The sequence below is a fragment of the Rhizopus microsporus genome (assembly GCF_002708625.1).
Source record: "Rhizopus microsporus ATCC 52813 unplaced genomic scaffold scaffold_13, whole genome shotgun sequence".
In the NCBI taxonomy this organism is placed as follows: Eukaryota; Fungi; Mucoromycota; class Mucoromycetes; order Mucorales; family Rhizopodaceae; genus Rhizopus; species Rhizopus microsporus.
In genome coordinates this window covers 83827-98244 of record NW_019671928.1, presented here as the reverse complement: position 1 = coordinate 98244, position 14418 = coordinate 83827, and the positions used below count along the sequence as shown (strand labels likewise).

General features: G+C 37.3%; 10 protein-coding genes across 10 annotated transcripts; 7 read left to right on the top strand and 3 right to left on the bottom strand.

Moving 5' to 3' along the window:
- Nucleotides 1-78: 78 nt before the first annotated feature.
- RHIMIDRAFT_217263 (3-deoxy-7-phosphoheptulonate synthase) lies at nt 79-1562 on the top strand. The gene is made up of 4 exons (XM_023607323.1): nt 79-326; nt 372-504; nt 550-679; nt 736-1562. The coding sequence occupies exons 1-4, from the start codon at nt 255-257 to the stop codon at nt 1457-1459; spliced, it is 1059 nt and encodes a 352-aa protein (XP_023464226.1). The 5' UTR covers nt 79-254; the 3' UTR covers nt 1460-1562.
- Nucleotides 1563-1648: 86 nt separating this feature from the next.
- On the top strand, nt 1649-3228 carry RHIMIDRAFT_239342 (LOC496093 protein-like protein; the record flags this gene model as incomplete). The annotated part of the gene is made up of 7 exons (XM_023609153.1): nt 1649-1661; nt 1712-1753; nt 1809-1891; nt 1934-2285; nt 2341-2826; nt 2875-2996; nt 3046-3228. 7 exons carry the CDS (start codon nt 1649-1651, stop codon nt 3226-3228), a joined length of 1281 nt encoding a protein of 426 aa, XP_023464225.1.
- Nucleotides 3229-4188: 960 nt separating this feature from the next.
- Nucleotides 4189-5884, top strand: RHIMIDRAFT_31050 (uncharacterized protein). Its single transcript, XM_023614664.1, has 2 exons — nt 4189-5223; nt 5275-5884. The coding sequence occupies exons 1-2, from the start codon at nt 4527-4529 to the stop codon at nt 5727-5729; spliced, it is 1152 nt and encodes a 383-aa protein (XP_023464224.1). The 5' UTR covers nt 4189-4526; the 3' UTR covers nt 5730-5884.
- A 79-nt stretch (nt 5885-5963) lies between these two features.
- RHIMIDRAFT_205358 (PHF5-like protein) lies at nt 5964-6345 on the bottom strand (the record flags this gene model as incomplete). Its single annotated transcript, XM_023606821.1, has 2 exons — nt 5964-6192; nt 6242-6345. 2 exons carry the CDS (start codon nt 6343-6345, stop codon nt 5964-5966), a joined length of 333 nt encoding a protein of 110 aa, XP_023464223.1.
- A 372-nt stretch (nt 6346-6717) lies between these two features.
- RHIMIDRAFT_239338 (uncharacterized protein) lies at nt 6718-7541 on the top strand (the record flags this gene model as incomplete). Its single annotated transcript, XM_023609152.1, has 2 exons — nt 6718-7117; nt 7195-7541. 2 exons carry the CDS (start codon nt 6718-6720, stop codon nt 7539-7541), a joined length of 747 nt encoding a protein of 248 aa, XP_023464222.1.
- Nucleotides 7542-7628: 87 nt separating this feature from the next.
- On the bottom strand, nt 7629-9151 carry RHIMIDRAFT_239337 (uncharacterized protein; the record flags this gene model as incomplete). Its single annotated transcript, XM_023609151.1, has 8 exons — nt 7629-7702; nt 7771-8155; nt 8209-8244; nt 8298-8399; nt 8450-8704; nt 8763-8913; nt 8964-9091; nt 9146-9151. 8 exons carry the CDS (start codon nt 9149-9151, stop codon nt 7629-7631), a joined length of 1137 nt encoding a protein of 378 aa, XP_023464221.1.
- Nucleotides 9152-9220: 69 nt separating this feature from the next.
- On the top strand, nt 9221-10897 carry RHIMIDRAFT_245033 (Vps36-domain-containing protein; the record flags this gene model as incomplete). Its single annotated transcript, XM_023610138.1, has 6 exons — nt 9221-9324; nt 9378-9513; nt 9585-10035; nt 10092-10305; nt 10360-10502; nt 10572-10897. 6 exons carry the CDS (start codon nt 9221-9223, stop codon nt 10895-10897), a joined length of 1374 nt encoding a protein of 457 aa, XP_023464220.1.
- A 25-nt stretch (nt 10898-10922) lies between these two features.
- On the bottom strand, nt 10923-12156 carry RHIMIDRAFT_239335 (uncharacterized protein; the record flags this gene model as incomplete). The annotated part of the gene is made up of 5 exons (XM_023609150.1): nt 10923-10949; nt 11005-11449; nt 11506-11810; nt 11867-11973; nt 12039-12156. 5 exons carry the CDS (start codon nt 12154-12156, stop codon nt 10923-10925), a joined length of 1002 nt encoding a protein of 333 aa, XP_023464219.1.
- A 59-nt stretch (nt 12157-12215) lies between these two features.
- On the top strand, nt 12216-13221 carry RHIMIDRAFT_239334 (geranylgeranyl transferase type-2 subunit beta-like protein; the record flags this gene model as incomplete). The annotated part of the gene is made up of 2 exons (XM_023609149.1): nt 12216-12546; nt 12596-13221. 2 exons carry the CDS (start codon nt 12216-12218, stop codon nt 13219-13221), a joined length of 957 nt encoding a protein of 318 aa, XP_023464218.1.
- A 56-nt stretch (nt 13222-13277) lies between these two features.
- On the top strand, nt 13278-14365 carry RHIMIDRAFT_259124 (uncharacterized protein). Its single transcript, XM_023611383.1, has 2 exons — nt 13278-13466; nt 13517-14365. The coding sequence occupies exons 1-2, from the start codon at nt 13296-13298 to the stop codon at nt 14348-14350; spliced, it is 1005 nt and encodes a 334-aa protein (XP_023464217.1). The 5' UTR covers nt 13278-13295; the 3' UTR covers nt 14351-14365.
- Nucleotides 14366-14418: the final 53 nt, after the last annotated feature.

Sequence of the window (14418 nt, the reverse complement as noted above, 5' to 3'; positions counted from 1 at the left end):
ACAAAAAAAAAGAATGGAACATTCCAAGGTATTTCCAAAGTGACGGTTGAAATCATGTACTATTTGTTATTCTGACAACTTGGTTACACTTTTCGATTGACATGTGCTAAAAAGATCAGACTCTAAGCGCCGAATTACATAATGAGTTTGCATGACTCATTGACACTGAAAAAAAAAAAATTGACTGCTTTTAAAAGAAGGGAACCAATTTCCTATTTTCTTTTTTTCTTTTCTCTTCTTTGAATAATCCAATCATGGAAGATCTGCGTATTACTGGCTACAACGCTTTGCTTACACCTGCCTTCCTGCAAGAAGAGTTTCCTGCGGTTAGTTATGATACATGTCATAGTATAAAGACTAACATTCAATAGACCGACAACTCACAAACTACTGTCAAAAAAGCCCGTGAAGAATGCTCAAATATCTTACAAGGCAAAGATGATCGTTTGATTGTCATTGTTGGACCCTGTTCCATTCATGACACGGAAGCTGCCAAAGATTATTGTAAGTTGAAATCGGAAAGTTTTATTCATATCTAAATGATATTAGGTCAACGATTATTAAAGGTCAAGGAGAAGCATCAAGGCGAACTCTTGATCATCATGCGTGCCTATTTCGAAAAGCCAAGAACGACTGTGGGCTGGAAAGGATTGATTAATGACCCTGATATCGACAATAGGTAAATCATATCATTCTTAATATGTTTCAAATCACTCATTTTCAAAAAAAAAAAAGTTACAACATTAACAAAGGGCTTCGCGTGGGCCGTAAGCTACTCTGTGAACTAACAGATATGGGTATGCCAGTCGCTGTCGAGCTTCTTGACACCATCTCTCCTCAATACCTTGCTGATCTGATGTCCTGGGGAGCCATTGGCGCACGTACAACTGAATCCCAACTTCATCGAGAATTAGCCAGTGGTGTCTCTTTCCCCGTTGGATTCAAGAATGGTACGGACGGCAATGTCCGTGTGGCCATTGATGGTATCGGATCCGCTTCTGCTCCACACCACTTCTTGGGTGTCACCAAGAACGGTACGGTCAGTGTGACTCACACTACTGGTAATCCTGACTGCCATGTCATTCTTCGTGGCTCAAATGATGGCCCCAATTATTCAAAGGAGCACGTTCAAAAGGCGCGTGCTGCACTCGAAAAAGCCGGTTTACGTCCCAACATCATGATCGATTGCTCTCATGGAAACTCAAGCAAGGATCATAGAAACCAGCCCAAGGTCTGTCAGAACTTGGGTGAACAAATCGCTGAAGGAGAAGCTTCTCTTGTGGGCGTCATGATTGAATCAAATATCAATGAAGGTAAGCAGAGCGTACCTGAGGCTGGTCCTTCTGCTTTGAAGTATGGTGTCTCCATTACAGACGCTTGTGTTAACTTTGAAACAACCGAACAAATGTTGGATGACTTGGCTAAATCAGTCAAGGCAAGACGTGCACTTGTGAAATAATGGCTATTTCCTCCTCTCCTCCTCTTTCATAAAGCATAAAAAAACGCATTTGCACATTACATTCAATAGAAATAAAGCATGTTTGATCTATTTCAGCTGTCACAATAAATGTGACTGCTGGTCAAAGTGATTTTCTTTTCTTTTTTTTTTTTTTTTATAGATACAGTGTCTTTAATCTATAACAGTAATATGGGAAGCATCAGTATGTATTGTTTGATTTCTAAAAGAAAAGCCTGTATAACGATTGAGTAGAACAAAAGAAAAACAGAAATGCGGATCGCTTGAATGGATCAAGTAAAGAAAAGAAAGAGAATCTTATATGAAAAAGTTTATAACAATATACTTATAGAACTCAAGAAAGATCCTGGAGTACCCAAGCTGGCGCAGTTTAAACAAAAGCAAAAAAACAAAGAAGAAGCTCAAAAGAAAAAGGTAAATTTGTTATTTATAAAAAAAGGGACTAATCACCGTCAGATTGCTGACAACAAGGATCGACAGGATGCAGCCAGACATGATTTACAGAATAAAAACAGAAATCTTAGCTTTTACAACATGCTTCAAACTGCGGAACAAAGAACACAGCAGTTTGATGCACAAACATTTGAAGAAGATGACAAGGAAGTAAAGGATGCCGCAGCTACAGGACAAAAGGATAATTCAAGAAAGGCCTATTATCGAGAGTTTAGAAAGGTGATTGAAAACGCAGATGTCATCTTGGAAGTATTAGACGCTCGTGATCCTCTAGGCACACGTACACGTAGTGTCGAAAGAATGATTATGGATAGTGGGCTCAATAAAAGAATTGTGCTTGTGCTCAACAAGATTGGTATATATAAAAAAAGGGGAAAAGAGAGTAATAACGATTATTAATGTGGCTGTAGATTTGGTACCCAAGGAAAATGCTGATCAATGGCTAAAGTATTTGCGTAACGAATATCCCGCTGTTGCCTTCAAGGCATCTACTCAACATCAACGTGACAAGTTGAAACAATCAAATGTATCAACGAGTGCAGCCAGTGAAAGTTTATTAAATACATCAGAGTGTTTAGGTGCAGATGATTTGATTCGGCTACTCAAGAACTATTGTCGTAATTTGAATCTAAAGACATCAATCACTGTGGGCATCATTGGCTATCCTAATGTAGGCAAGTCATCAGTCATCAATTCGTTGAAACGATCTAGAGTCTGTGGTGTAGGCGCTACGCCAGGATTTACAAAAGTTGCACAAGAAATCAGTCTAGACAAAAATATCAAATTGCTTGACTGTCCCGGTATCGTATTTGCACAACAAGGTGACCAGAATGATGCCGAGATTACACTGAGAAACTGTGTCAAGGTTGAGTTGCTTGAAGACCCCGTGACACCAGGTAAGGTTAGGTTGCATGAATATAATCATTGATTAACATTATCTGTAGTGGAAGTTATCTTGAATAAATGTGGTATTGAGCAACTAAGAAAGACATATAGTCTGTCATTCTTTAGTAATGTTCATGAATTCTTGGTTTTATTAGCACAGCAAAGAGGCAAATTAAAAAAGGTAAGACATATTTGTATATATACTTGAATAAGACTTAACGTTTCCCTAGGGCGGTATTCCGGATGTTGAACAAGCAGCAAAACACGTCCTGAATGACTGGAATAGTGGAAAGATACCCTTTTATAGTGTTCCACCTTCTACTAAGCAAAGTCATATTGAAGCATCTGTTGTGAACAGCTGGGGACAAGAGTTTAATATTGATAATAGTACGATGGACATGTCAATAGATTAAATAAAATTAGCCAATCAACACTATTTAACCAATCAATAAAAAAGATTAACCTTTTTTCAGAATTAACTTTTAAGGCAAAAATGCTTTCATTTGTTCCTAAAGATTATGCAGAAGAAAATATGGATTATAAAAAGACTATCTTCTCTTTTGTTTTTTCTCTTTCTTTTTTTCTTTTTTAAAAAATGTTTACAAGAGTTCTTAATGCAATTCGTGATAACATTACAAAACCATTGACACGTCACCAATCTACCAAGCAGTCATCACAGCAACAGCCTCAGGAGGCATCCATCAGTGATTACGAAAGAAGACCGTCAGTGACTGAAGAGTGTGATAGTTTGTTGACTAGATTTACTTCTCAAAACACCACAGAGCCTATACCTATTGCATCTCAAAAGAGAAGAAGAAGCTCTACTGTCTTTGGTATCTCTAATGTCACCTTTGATGACTATGTTCAAAAAGACCTTGTCTCTAGTTCCTGGAGTTAACTGGATTTAAAAGAGAGAGAAAGAAACGAAAAAAAGAAAGAAAGAGAGAGACAAAGTATTAGCGAGAGAAATGTCAAACAAAACAAAAAAAAAGTCCTGTATTGATCACCACCTGACTTGCATCCGTGCATACTAATTTCTCTGTCATTGTAAATATATGTATACAAATATATGCTGTAAATGACCAATAAAAGCCTATCTTTATGCGATCTTTATGCGATCGACCATTAAAGAAATGTGTAACAAATGTACCTTGTTATTTATACGCCATCTCACTTGGTCTAATCTTTAAACACTCCATGTAAAAAAATAATGGCTCAACACGTGAGCTAATGGCCTGATCCAAATATAGTAGTCATGATGTAATTATGAGCGACGTAATCTTTTTAACTCCTACCCAGCCAGTTTGAACTTTTTTTTTCTTCCCTTTTTCCCAATTTTTCTTTCTCTCTTCTATTTTTTCTTTTTTCTGTATACAAAACATCTTTCTTCATAAAAAGTGATAAAAAAAGAAAAGTGAGATATAATAAAAAAGACTGATTGAGATTGAGTTTTAAGGAGTTTGATTGAAAGGTATTTTATATAGAAGCTATGATATCATTAGTATCTAATATACATAAAAAGTATTTAATTATCATTCATGACTGCGGGACAACAACAACAACAACAAGTATCAAATATCATGGACAGTAAATCTCAAATTGAAGATCAACCTATATTAGCACCAAGTAAGAGAAAGAAAGAGAGAGAGAGAGAGAGAAAAGTTATAAACAGATATTAAACACACATCTATATAAAATAGATAGCCCACCTATGGCTGTATTACCACTCAACTCTTCTGCCAAATTAGATCAAGAACCTAATCCATTTGAACAAAGTTTTTCTGGAGCTCAATTATCTGATAAAGAAAAAAAGGAAGCAAAACTTACTCTACCCCCTGTTGCTTCTATCACAAGTCCTTCTCCTGTCATGCCCATATCGACCTCGGCTGTCAATCCGATCATTGGAGGCGGAATTTTGCCAAAGGAAGTCACTAGTCAATTTGCGTGGGATTCTTTACGCACAGGTCCACTCTCTCCTTCTATGCTTCAGGGTCCAGCAAATCCAGATGCTTATTATGCTATGAAGCCAAAATCAAACTCAACAGCGACCCTCATAAATCATCCATATAGAACGTTTACAGAATACCAGCCTGTAAAAATGGAAAATACACAGCCTATCTTTGTTCAACCTCAACCTCAACCTCAACCAGCTCGTACTACGACTACGACTGTTACAGCATCAACAGTCAGCCAGAGAAAACGATCGACTTCACAGCATTCGGAAGATAACTATTCGTTAGATAGTAATGATTCTATTCCAAAGAAGACCACCAGAAGAAGATCCACCAAGGATACTGAACCTGACGAAGAAGATGTATCAGGAACTAAAAAGACAAGATCGAAATCTTCTAGTAAAGCAGTTGAAGATGATGAAAAACGAAAAAACTTTTTAGAAAGAAACAGAATAGGTACTTTCTTTTTTTCATTCTTTCTTTTTAAATAACTAATGACTATATTAGCCGCTTTAAAGTGTCGACAAAGAAAGAAGCAATGGTTAAATAATCTGCAAGCCAAGGTTGAATTTTTGACTAGTGACAATGAAAGACTTCAATTACAATCTGAGAGCCTGAAGGAAGAGATTGTCAATTTGAAAACACTACTGTTGGCACATAAGGAATGTCCTGTGGCTCAGGCCAATGGTTTCCATGTCAACGCTATCCAAAAAACCATACCTTCTTTAATCTCTCAACCTAATATAGCAAGGCCCATGAATGGGGTGGTAACTAATAACAATACTGCCTACTTGAGCGCTAGAATGACAAATGGCCCTGTACCGACAAGTACAACATCCATGCCATCATCGCAATCCATTCAATATCAACCTACAAGCATGATAACAGCACCGCAGCAACCAAGTCAACCAAGCATGGTTGCAGGTGGTGCCCGTGGTGCATCAGGTGTATTGCGATTCTAAGATTTGACAAATTCTACATAATTTATATTGTACATTGTTTCTAAACACACACACACACAACATTTCCTTCCCTCCCTTGCCTCTTTCGCTTTTTTTGCTTGTTTCTATAATAAACATTATATATCATCTCTATTGTTTTACTGCAAAGGAGGGGTACAAAGAAGAAAAGCACATTGTATATCAAATATATTGACAATTTATTTACACACACACGCACGGTAATATACACATATATTATCTCTTTTTGAATCCAAACTTTTTCCGTTCATAAAACAAGTCTGTTTTTGAAGAACCAAGGTTGATAATCTTGGGACATCCGTCACGATCTTTTTCTAATCGTGTACAATTAACACAGTAATATGCATCAGACACGCCTGGTCCTCCACAAATGACACAGCGTCCTTGAAATGAGCCAAAGTTGCATTCATCACATATACGAACTAATGTTGCAGGACGCACATAACTATATAATATGAATAAGAGCTGTTTTTTTTTAAAAAAAAAAATGTTACCTGTCACAAATCACGCAGTGACCATCACATTTCTCACATAGTCTTCCAATGGCTATACCAGGTTGCTTTCGGCAGAATATCAGATCAGGATGATGTCTTGCCATTGAAGCAAATATATACGTATTTTGTGGAAAAGAAAGGAAAAAATAATAAAAAAATATAGAAAACTGCGTATTCCCTTTTTTAAAGCTCAGACGTTGACTTTTGACCCAAAGTGACGGGTATATCTTTGTCATTTAGTTTTAAAGCTGAGGTTTGTGAGCATGAAGGGTTTGGTACTATTTGAATGGAGATTAGTTTTTAGGTTTCTTTCTGATGTGATTTGAAATACGTACAGTCATTATTATTCTCTCTTGGAACAAATAAACCAACTTTTTACTAGTGCCATCACATGACAGTCACGTAATAAATATTGGACACCTTCCCGATAAAATAAAACTTCTAGCTCCCCCCTAGCTTCTTAGCTAAATTAGCTAATGCAGTGTGAACAACAGGTTACAGCAGAACCAGTCGTTGCAGATGTAAAGAAAGAAGAGCAACATGATACCCCTATAAAACCAGAAGAACAAACAACAGTGTTGCTTCAACAAGAACAGCCCATGGTACCCTTACAACAACAACAACAGCAACAACCATTACAAACAACTTTAGTGACTACAAAAGTACCAGTATCAACACCTGATACTTCTACAATAACAACAACTGCAACAGAGTTGATACCTCCTGAATCAACGATTAGCACAATTACGACGTTTGAAGAGATTCAAAAGCAACTTAAAAGCACACTAGATCACATTGAACAAAGAAACATGGTAAGCGGCTTTCAGACACTAAGCAAAGCGACTGCTGCTGTCGTCGAACACTGTGAACAGCTAGGTAGCCTTCTTCCCCTCTCTTATTGAACACTTACAACAAGCTGTAGAGACAAAAAAAAACTCAATTTATATCCATAGGCCTTACATCCGACGATCATCCTTATAACGCTATTGACCGAGAGCAATTCTGGGCTGGGCTCAACAATTGCTGGTTATACGCACTTGCACAGAGACAAGAACCAAGTAGTGATACAGAGCGATTGACAGATCAACATCTTTATAATTTACGGGATATGGTCGTGACTTGGGCGGATAAGCTAGAGCGGTATGGATTAGTGGATTATGAGATGGGTTGGTGGGAGGCAGACATATTGGCTGCTATCGATGGTATCTTGGCCATGAATTATGCTGCTGCTCAAGCGGCTGCCCAAACTGTCGTGGCACAAGCTGCGGCGGCATTATTTGGTGATGAAGTGAATTTATAGAAATAGAGAAAGAGAACTGTTTAAACGTATTCTTACACTATATTTAAAATATGAAATAAAATCTGTACAAATTGTGATTTATGTCTATCATTCATCTTCTTCGTCAATATCAGGCACAGGGAAATTCAATATGGCCGCCACTCCTGTCAATTGATTCAATTCTGTATGGAATGCGTTAATTATATATATATATATATATATATATATTATAATTCTTATTAACACTTACGTTCTCCTGACGCATGCATGCTTGAAAACACATAGACATTACCATTCTGTGCACGAACTTGCTCCACTAGCGCCACATACTTCTTTCGTGTATCAATATCTGCAGACCGAAAGAGTTCATCTGTCACTAACAGTGTACCCACTGCGCCTCTTTCATTGGCCTTGGAAACATGATCAAATCCATAAAATGCTCTATCAGGATCCATATTCATCATTTCATAAAACTTGTCGAGCGCCTGCACCTCACGAGCTGCTTTCGTATCTGCCAGTTTCACTTGGAGGGTTGGATCTTGCATGATTTCAGTTAGTGCATGCTTGTGTCCGTTGGAACAATGGATCAGGATAAACTTGGATTTACTTTCTAGTACGGTCTTGTTACCGGTTTTCTATAAATGATAGTTCAACATTTATCTTTTTTTGTGCTTATACAAAAGCTTACCACTGCTTGATCAAAAATGTAATTGTACAATTGGTCCTTTTTAAAAGAGAATAAGTTTTTCATATATAAAACCATGAATATGTCAATACCTTGACGAACCCTGGACTGGCAATGATGATCGCTTTGACAATATCAAAGTGAACGTGTCGAAGAATGGCTTGGTATATTTGCTCATAAAACTTTTCTAAACCCTTTATATGAAATATAAGCACTCCTCATTCCTTGTCATTTATCCATTTACCTTTTCATGGTTTGCCACCGAACCCTTTCGTTTTCTGGGGATAGGTGTCTCTATACGCTGACGAACAACTGTCATATGCTGAGTCAAGAAACACAGATTGGCTAATCCTTCCTGACAGACAACCGCAGCTACATCCGCTTGTTTCGTTACATCGCAGGCATCATCGACTCTTTCTAAAGCGATCGTGTCCCATTCGGGTTTGAACAATGTAAAGTTTCTATTGAGCTCAAGATCGATGGTATGATAACTACCCATCTTTAAAAAAGGGGCGTGGTCTAGCGGCTGCTTACTTAATACTTGCTATTTCGCTTACCTTGACAAATGTATTTTCACTCGACACTCTACCATTGATACGCAATAAGCCGACAACAGGATCAAAATCGACGTTTTCGACAGTGATAGTCAGTGTCAGTCGTATACGTTGACTTGTGCTTGAACCCGTCGAACTCTCGGACTGCAGTCGGCTATGTAAAACAAGTAAGAATATGCTTTAATATATTGTGTCATTTATTACCGAATCGTAGTTGCTTTAATCATATCACCTTTGGATATAAGGTTATACACATGCCACATGTCTTCCAGTTCTTCAGGAAGTAATGTGACAAATCCTGAAGAATCCTTTTCGACTGCTTTGTTGATCAACTAGAAAAATGGACCGTGTTTATTTTAATAATCATACATGTCACAAAAACTTACTTTCATAATTATAAAAAGAGAAAAAGAAATAAAAATGGACTTTTTTTTAGCCCGCATAAATACCTAAAAAATATAATGAATTACCTTCAACCCACAGTCTTGTCTTCTTCTAAACGACCAGAACTAAAACCAAACGAGTCTTTATTGATTCAACAAGGGCATGTAGGGCTTTATGAAGGGTAAGCTATTATAAAGACGAGAGAGAAAGAAAGAATTGAACATTTGCAAGCAGAAAAATAAAATTAGAACATTACCAAGACGGTGTATGTTATTTAACTTCTCACCGTATAATTTACGTTGATGATGCTAATCCTTTGGAACACTCAATAGAAATAAGCTTAAAACATGTCAAGGATATTGACGTTTATGTAAGTTTAATGTCAAATTTATATATTAAACTCACATATATATATATATATACATAAATATGTATTCATAGGGAGGATTCTTGCGTTCGTCTCCCAAGATCATGATTCAACTTGAGGAAAAGAAAAAGGATACAACCACTATCAGTACCAGTGTTTGGGCCTGCCCCATCTGTTTCTTCTCAAACAAGGCATCAGCCATCAAGTGTGAACTGTGCGGTGTCAAACAGTCAACGAGTACTACAACTACTAGTTCGGTGATAGAGGATGACAACAATAATCCAGATACGTGTCGTGTGTGCACCTTTATCAACCATCCAAGCATGACCCAGTGCGAGATGTGTGGTGCAAACTTGAAGAGAGAAGAAGAGATAACGAATGGTACGGCCGAGATCAAACTTTCTTTTCGTCGTGGTGGTCATTCCAGCTTCTTGTCCAATCTAAAGGCAGCTCTGAATGACAAACGCTGGGACAAGGTAGAAGAATTATCTCTACCTGTTGGTACATCGCGTGGTGCTGGCATAAGTATGTATTCATCCTATCCCAACAAGAGACATATTAATCCTTTTTTTTTTGTAAAGGTGCTATCCAAGGTCGTATTGAAAAGTCGACATTAGAAGCAAATGAAACGATGATAGATGCGTTCCAAGACTTGGACCGATTGATGTCAAAGGCTACAGAGATGGTCAAGCTTGCAGAATCGATATCAGCTAAAATGAGCAAAGATCCAACCGATCAACTATCTGAGCTTCGAACTCATTTGCTTAACCTTGGTATTTCTTCACCTGTGACCAAGTAAGTTTATAAATCATATCTTAAGGAATTCCAGGAGAACGTATTGACAGAGAGGGATGATAGAAACTCAGCTGGATCGATTTACCATCAAGAACTAGCAAGAGAACTTGCTGAATTTCTAGGAAAACTCTTTAAGCAAGACGATATGAGATCATTGACAGATATTTACTGTCTTTTTAATCGAGCAAGAGGAGTTGGTAAAGAAAAGAAAAAAAAAAAAAAAAGAAACAAAAAAAGATATATAAAACGAATACTTATGATGTTAGCACTTATATCACCTGAGGATCTCTACAAGGCAGCTCAAGAGTTTGAACGTCTAAAACTACCCTTTAGACTACGCAAATTCTCTAGTGGACTGACCGTAATAGAGTCAATCACAATGGATGATAATCGATCGGCACATCGCATCCTTAAGCATGTCAAAGAAAGAGGTGGACATATCACGGCTTTACAACTAGCAGAATTAGAAAAATTGGCTATACCTGTCGCTTCAGAGCAATTATTCATTACCGAACGTATGGGATTACTCTGTCGTGATGATGGACCAGGAGGATTAACGTTTTATGAAAACTTATTTTTAACATCTGTTTGAATAATACCCCTTTTATTTCTTTCTATCATTTTCCCAATATATTTCCTCTTCCCTACCTATTATAAAATATGTGTATGTGTGTCATGATTAGATATATATTCAAATACGTGTGTATATGATTTACCTTTTAAAACTCTTAGTTTTAGTGTCTCTGCGCTATGTTCTTTGCTCGCCTTTCCTACTTTATCCTGTTCATTTTCTTGTATTGTCGGGTGGTTTTCAAAGTAATCACACATCCTTTGAGCATCTTCTGGACTTTCTAGACGAATATGTACCGATGTCAGCCCTTTCTTCTTTGGCGTCATGAATGCAATAGAAACTCCAGATGTCTGAAGAAGCTCAATAGCAGTTGTTTTTGAACATTTTGGATCAAGATGGTCCACAAACACAATCACACCCTTTTTGAATGTTGTCTCTTCCTTGTCTAATTCCATCTTGCTAGAATTTTCTTGTTGCTGTTTATTGTTATACTCTTGCCATAGGCTTTGAATCCATTGCTTTCTTTCCTCAAATCTCTTTAAATAATCTTCCTTGTACTTGTTCCATTCGAATCTAAAGCAAATATTATGGTCTGATCATACAAGTACTAAAGATCTGCTTACTTGGACATGATGCGCAACTTGAGCTTAAAATTATCAGTAGACTCTGTGAGTTTGATAGCCTTATCAACACATTCCTTGTTATCAAATTCGACAAAGCAGAACCCTTGAAACTGCTTGAATCCTCTCTTGTTTTCAGGTATACGTACAAAGGATACGCGTCCGACCAGTTTGGTGAATAATTCGGAAATAGAAGCTTCATCAACATAAGGCTTCGTCAGCCCTTCAACATAGATCGACCATTCGTCCAGTTCCTCTTTCTTGTTGGGTATAAATGGTTTAATACGTGCAATACGCGTTTCATCCTCACTCAACTAACGAGAGAGAGAGTCAGTCAATGCTTGTTTCAGTCTTGTATATTTCTTGTTACCTTTAGTTTGTTCAGCGAACGTATCTTGGAGCATTCTTTGATCTCTTCTGGTGTTGCTTCTATTGCTTTAAACTTTTGTAATTTACTTAATGTGTCAAAGGAAACAACTGTGTATATATACATGTTAAAAAAATTGACGCGCGCATGTATTTTATTTATAAGTTCAACTAACAGCCTTCAGGATCAGCAGTGATCTTGCTCACCATGATCTTATCCCATAATAAACTTGCATCACTAAAATAAGTTTCCAAAACGTTTATAATCTTGTGTTGTCGTTCTTCTTTTGACATTTTATTTTTTTTAAAAAAAAAGAAAAGGAAAGCGGTCTTTTTTCTTCTTCTTTTTCTTGATGACTTCAACGGACGAATTACTGATACCACTTCATGTGAAATATATCCAGACGTTGAATGAACGTCAAGATGAACTTGAATATTGGCTTACTGAACATTTACGATTGAATGGCATTTATTGGGGTTTGACAGCACTTGACTTGATGAACCATATTGATGCTTTACCAAGACAAGAAGTAATTGACTATGTTGCAAGTCTTCAGCATCAAACAGGAGGCTTTTGCGCACATACTGATCATGACCCACATATGACCTGCACACTCTCTGCTATCCAAGTATTAATCACCCTTGACGCTTTGGATACTATTGATGTGGAAAAAGTGATAACATGTAAATACTAATAATAATAATGTTATTATAAAAGACTTATAAAAAATAGATATTCAATCATTACAAAACGAAGATGGATCCTTCAAAGGCGATGAATGGGGAGAAGTCGATAGTCGATTTTCATATATTGCACTCAGTTGCTTGTCATTATTAAAGCGTCTTGATGCGATCAACGTAGAAAAGACAGTAGAATGGATATTGAAGTGTAAAAACTATGATGGAGGATTTGGCAGTCGACCTGGATCCGAATCTCATGCGGGTCAGATCTTTTGCTGTGTGAGTGCATTGGCAATAGCAGACGCGCTTCATCATGTGGATACTGATCTTTTAAGTTGGTGGTTATGTGAAAGACAGTTGAAGAATGGCGGATTGAATGGACGACCCCAAAAACTTGAGGATGTATGTTATTCCTGGTGGGTTTTATCGTCACTCTCTACATTGGGCAATGTTCACTGGATTGACAAGGATAAACTGATCAAATTCATCTTATCGGCACAAGACCCTGAGAAAGGAGGAATAGCCGATAGAGCAGGAGATATGACAGATGTCTTTCATACCGTCTTTGGTGTCGCAGGCCTTTCTTTGCTTGGTTATCCTGGTCTAAAACCAGTGGATCCTATTTATTGTATGCCAAGATATGTCCTGGAAAGAATAGGACTCAGAGAAAGAAACTAATAAAATGTATTTGATTGGTCGGATTTTTTGTGTGTTTCTCTCTTTTTTCGTTAGATCTAAAATCTAAATAAATCATGGATGAAGAAATAAATGCAGAATTAGAAAGAATTCAACAACAAATCACTTCAAATCTACAAGAGATTGACAAAAACTTTGCAACATGCAATCAACTTGTTGCTTCAAAGATTATTCCTGAAATGGAGCGATTTGCAATAGCAACAACGAATATATGGGAAAGCAGCAAGGTAAGAAACAATTAAAAAAAAAAAAGCTCAAAACTAAAAGTCAGCACTAGGCATGGATGTATTTCTTTAAAACAGTAGAAGAAACATTCAATCAATACAACACGACAAGCACCAATCGTCCACCGTTTTCACCTCAGGAACGGAACAAGACAAACCCAGAGTGGGAGTTAACCCAAGAGACAAGTGCAAAAGAAGGCATGTCGTCTTCTTCTATTGAATTATACAGAAGCAATCGACGCGCACCTTCTGTCAGCACAATAACAACTAAACAAATCATGGAAGGCGCATCATATAATAACAATAATGATAGCAATAATCGTTCAACGCCCAATTCTGTCAATAGTCAAGGAGCATTAGTAGATGAATATGGAAATCAGATCGTATCCCCGCCTCGTACCAGACAGTTTACACCATTGGTAACAAATACACCATTAAGAGAAGCAGTGAGTATATTGACAGACTATGACATACAACGAACAAGAGATGACCTAACAGAGAGTTCTGAAGAAGAACCCAGGCCGACAATACGAAAGGAAGAAGATATCTTTGATCCACTAGACATGGATAAGGACGATCCTGCGACGAGAGAAAAGTTTTATAATTTTTTTAGTGGCAGACAAAAGAGATTGAGAAACATGAAAGAAGGAGAAGAACTGCCTAGGATCCGAAAGATGGCTAAATCACCTAGCCGTCGATATGATCATACACCTCGTAGTTTTCAGAGTCCAATGGAAAATCTTGTGAGCACTCCTACAGCTGAACGGGTTATGCTCAACAGAGAGATAGATCTACGGCAACATAAACCATTATCTAGTATAAATAACGAAGAAGACGATGAAGAAGAAGAAGTGAGTGCCTATCAATTTTCAGACCCTTGGCGGTGATTTTTTTATACAAGAACAATAAATGCAATGTAAACTTACATTAATTCTATTGCTCTCATTGGTTCATG

Coding starts and splice junctions, on each gene's coding strand:
- RHIMIDRAFT_217263 (XM_023607323.1), top strand. CDS start 255: ATGGAAGATCTGCGTATTACTGGCTACAACGCTTTGCTTACACCTGCC. Junction 327..371: donor TGCAAGAAGAGTTTCCTGCG/GTTAGTTATGAT, acceptor AACATTCAATAG/ACCGACAACTCACAAACTAC. Junction 505..549: donor GGAAGCTGCCAAAGATTATT/GTAAGTTGAAAT, acceptor AAATGATATTAG/GTCAACGATTATTAAAGGTC.
- RHIMIDRAFT_31050 (XM_023614664.1), top strand. CDS start 4,527: ATGGCTGTATTACCACTCAACTCTTCTGCCAAATTAGATCAAGAACCT. Junction 5,224..5,274: donor TTTAGAAAGAAACAGAATAG/GTACTTTCTTTT, acceptor TGACTATATTAG/CCGCTTTAAAGTGTCGACAA.
- RHIMIDRAFT_259124 (XM_023611383.1), top strand. CDS start 13,296: ATGGATGAAGAAATAAATGCAGAATTAGAAAGAATTCAACAACAAATC. Junction 13,467..13,516: donor ATATATGGGAAAGCAGCAAG/GTAAGAAACAAT, acceptor AGTCAGCACTAG/GCATGGATGTATTTCTTTAA.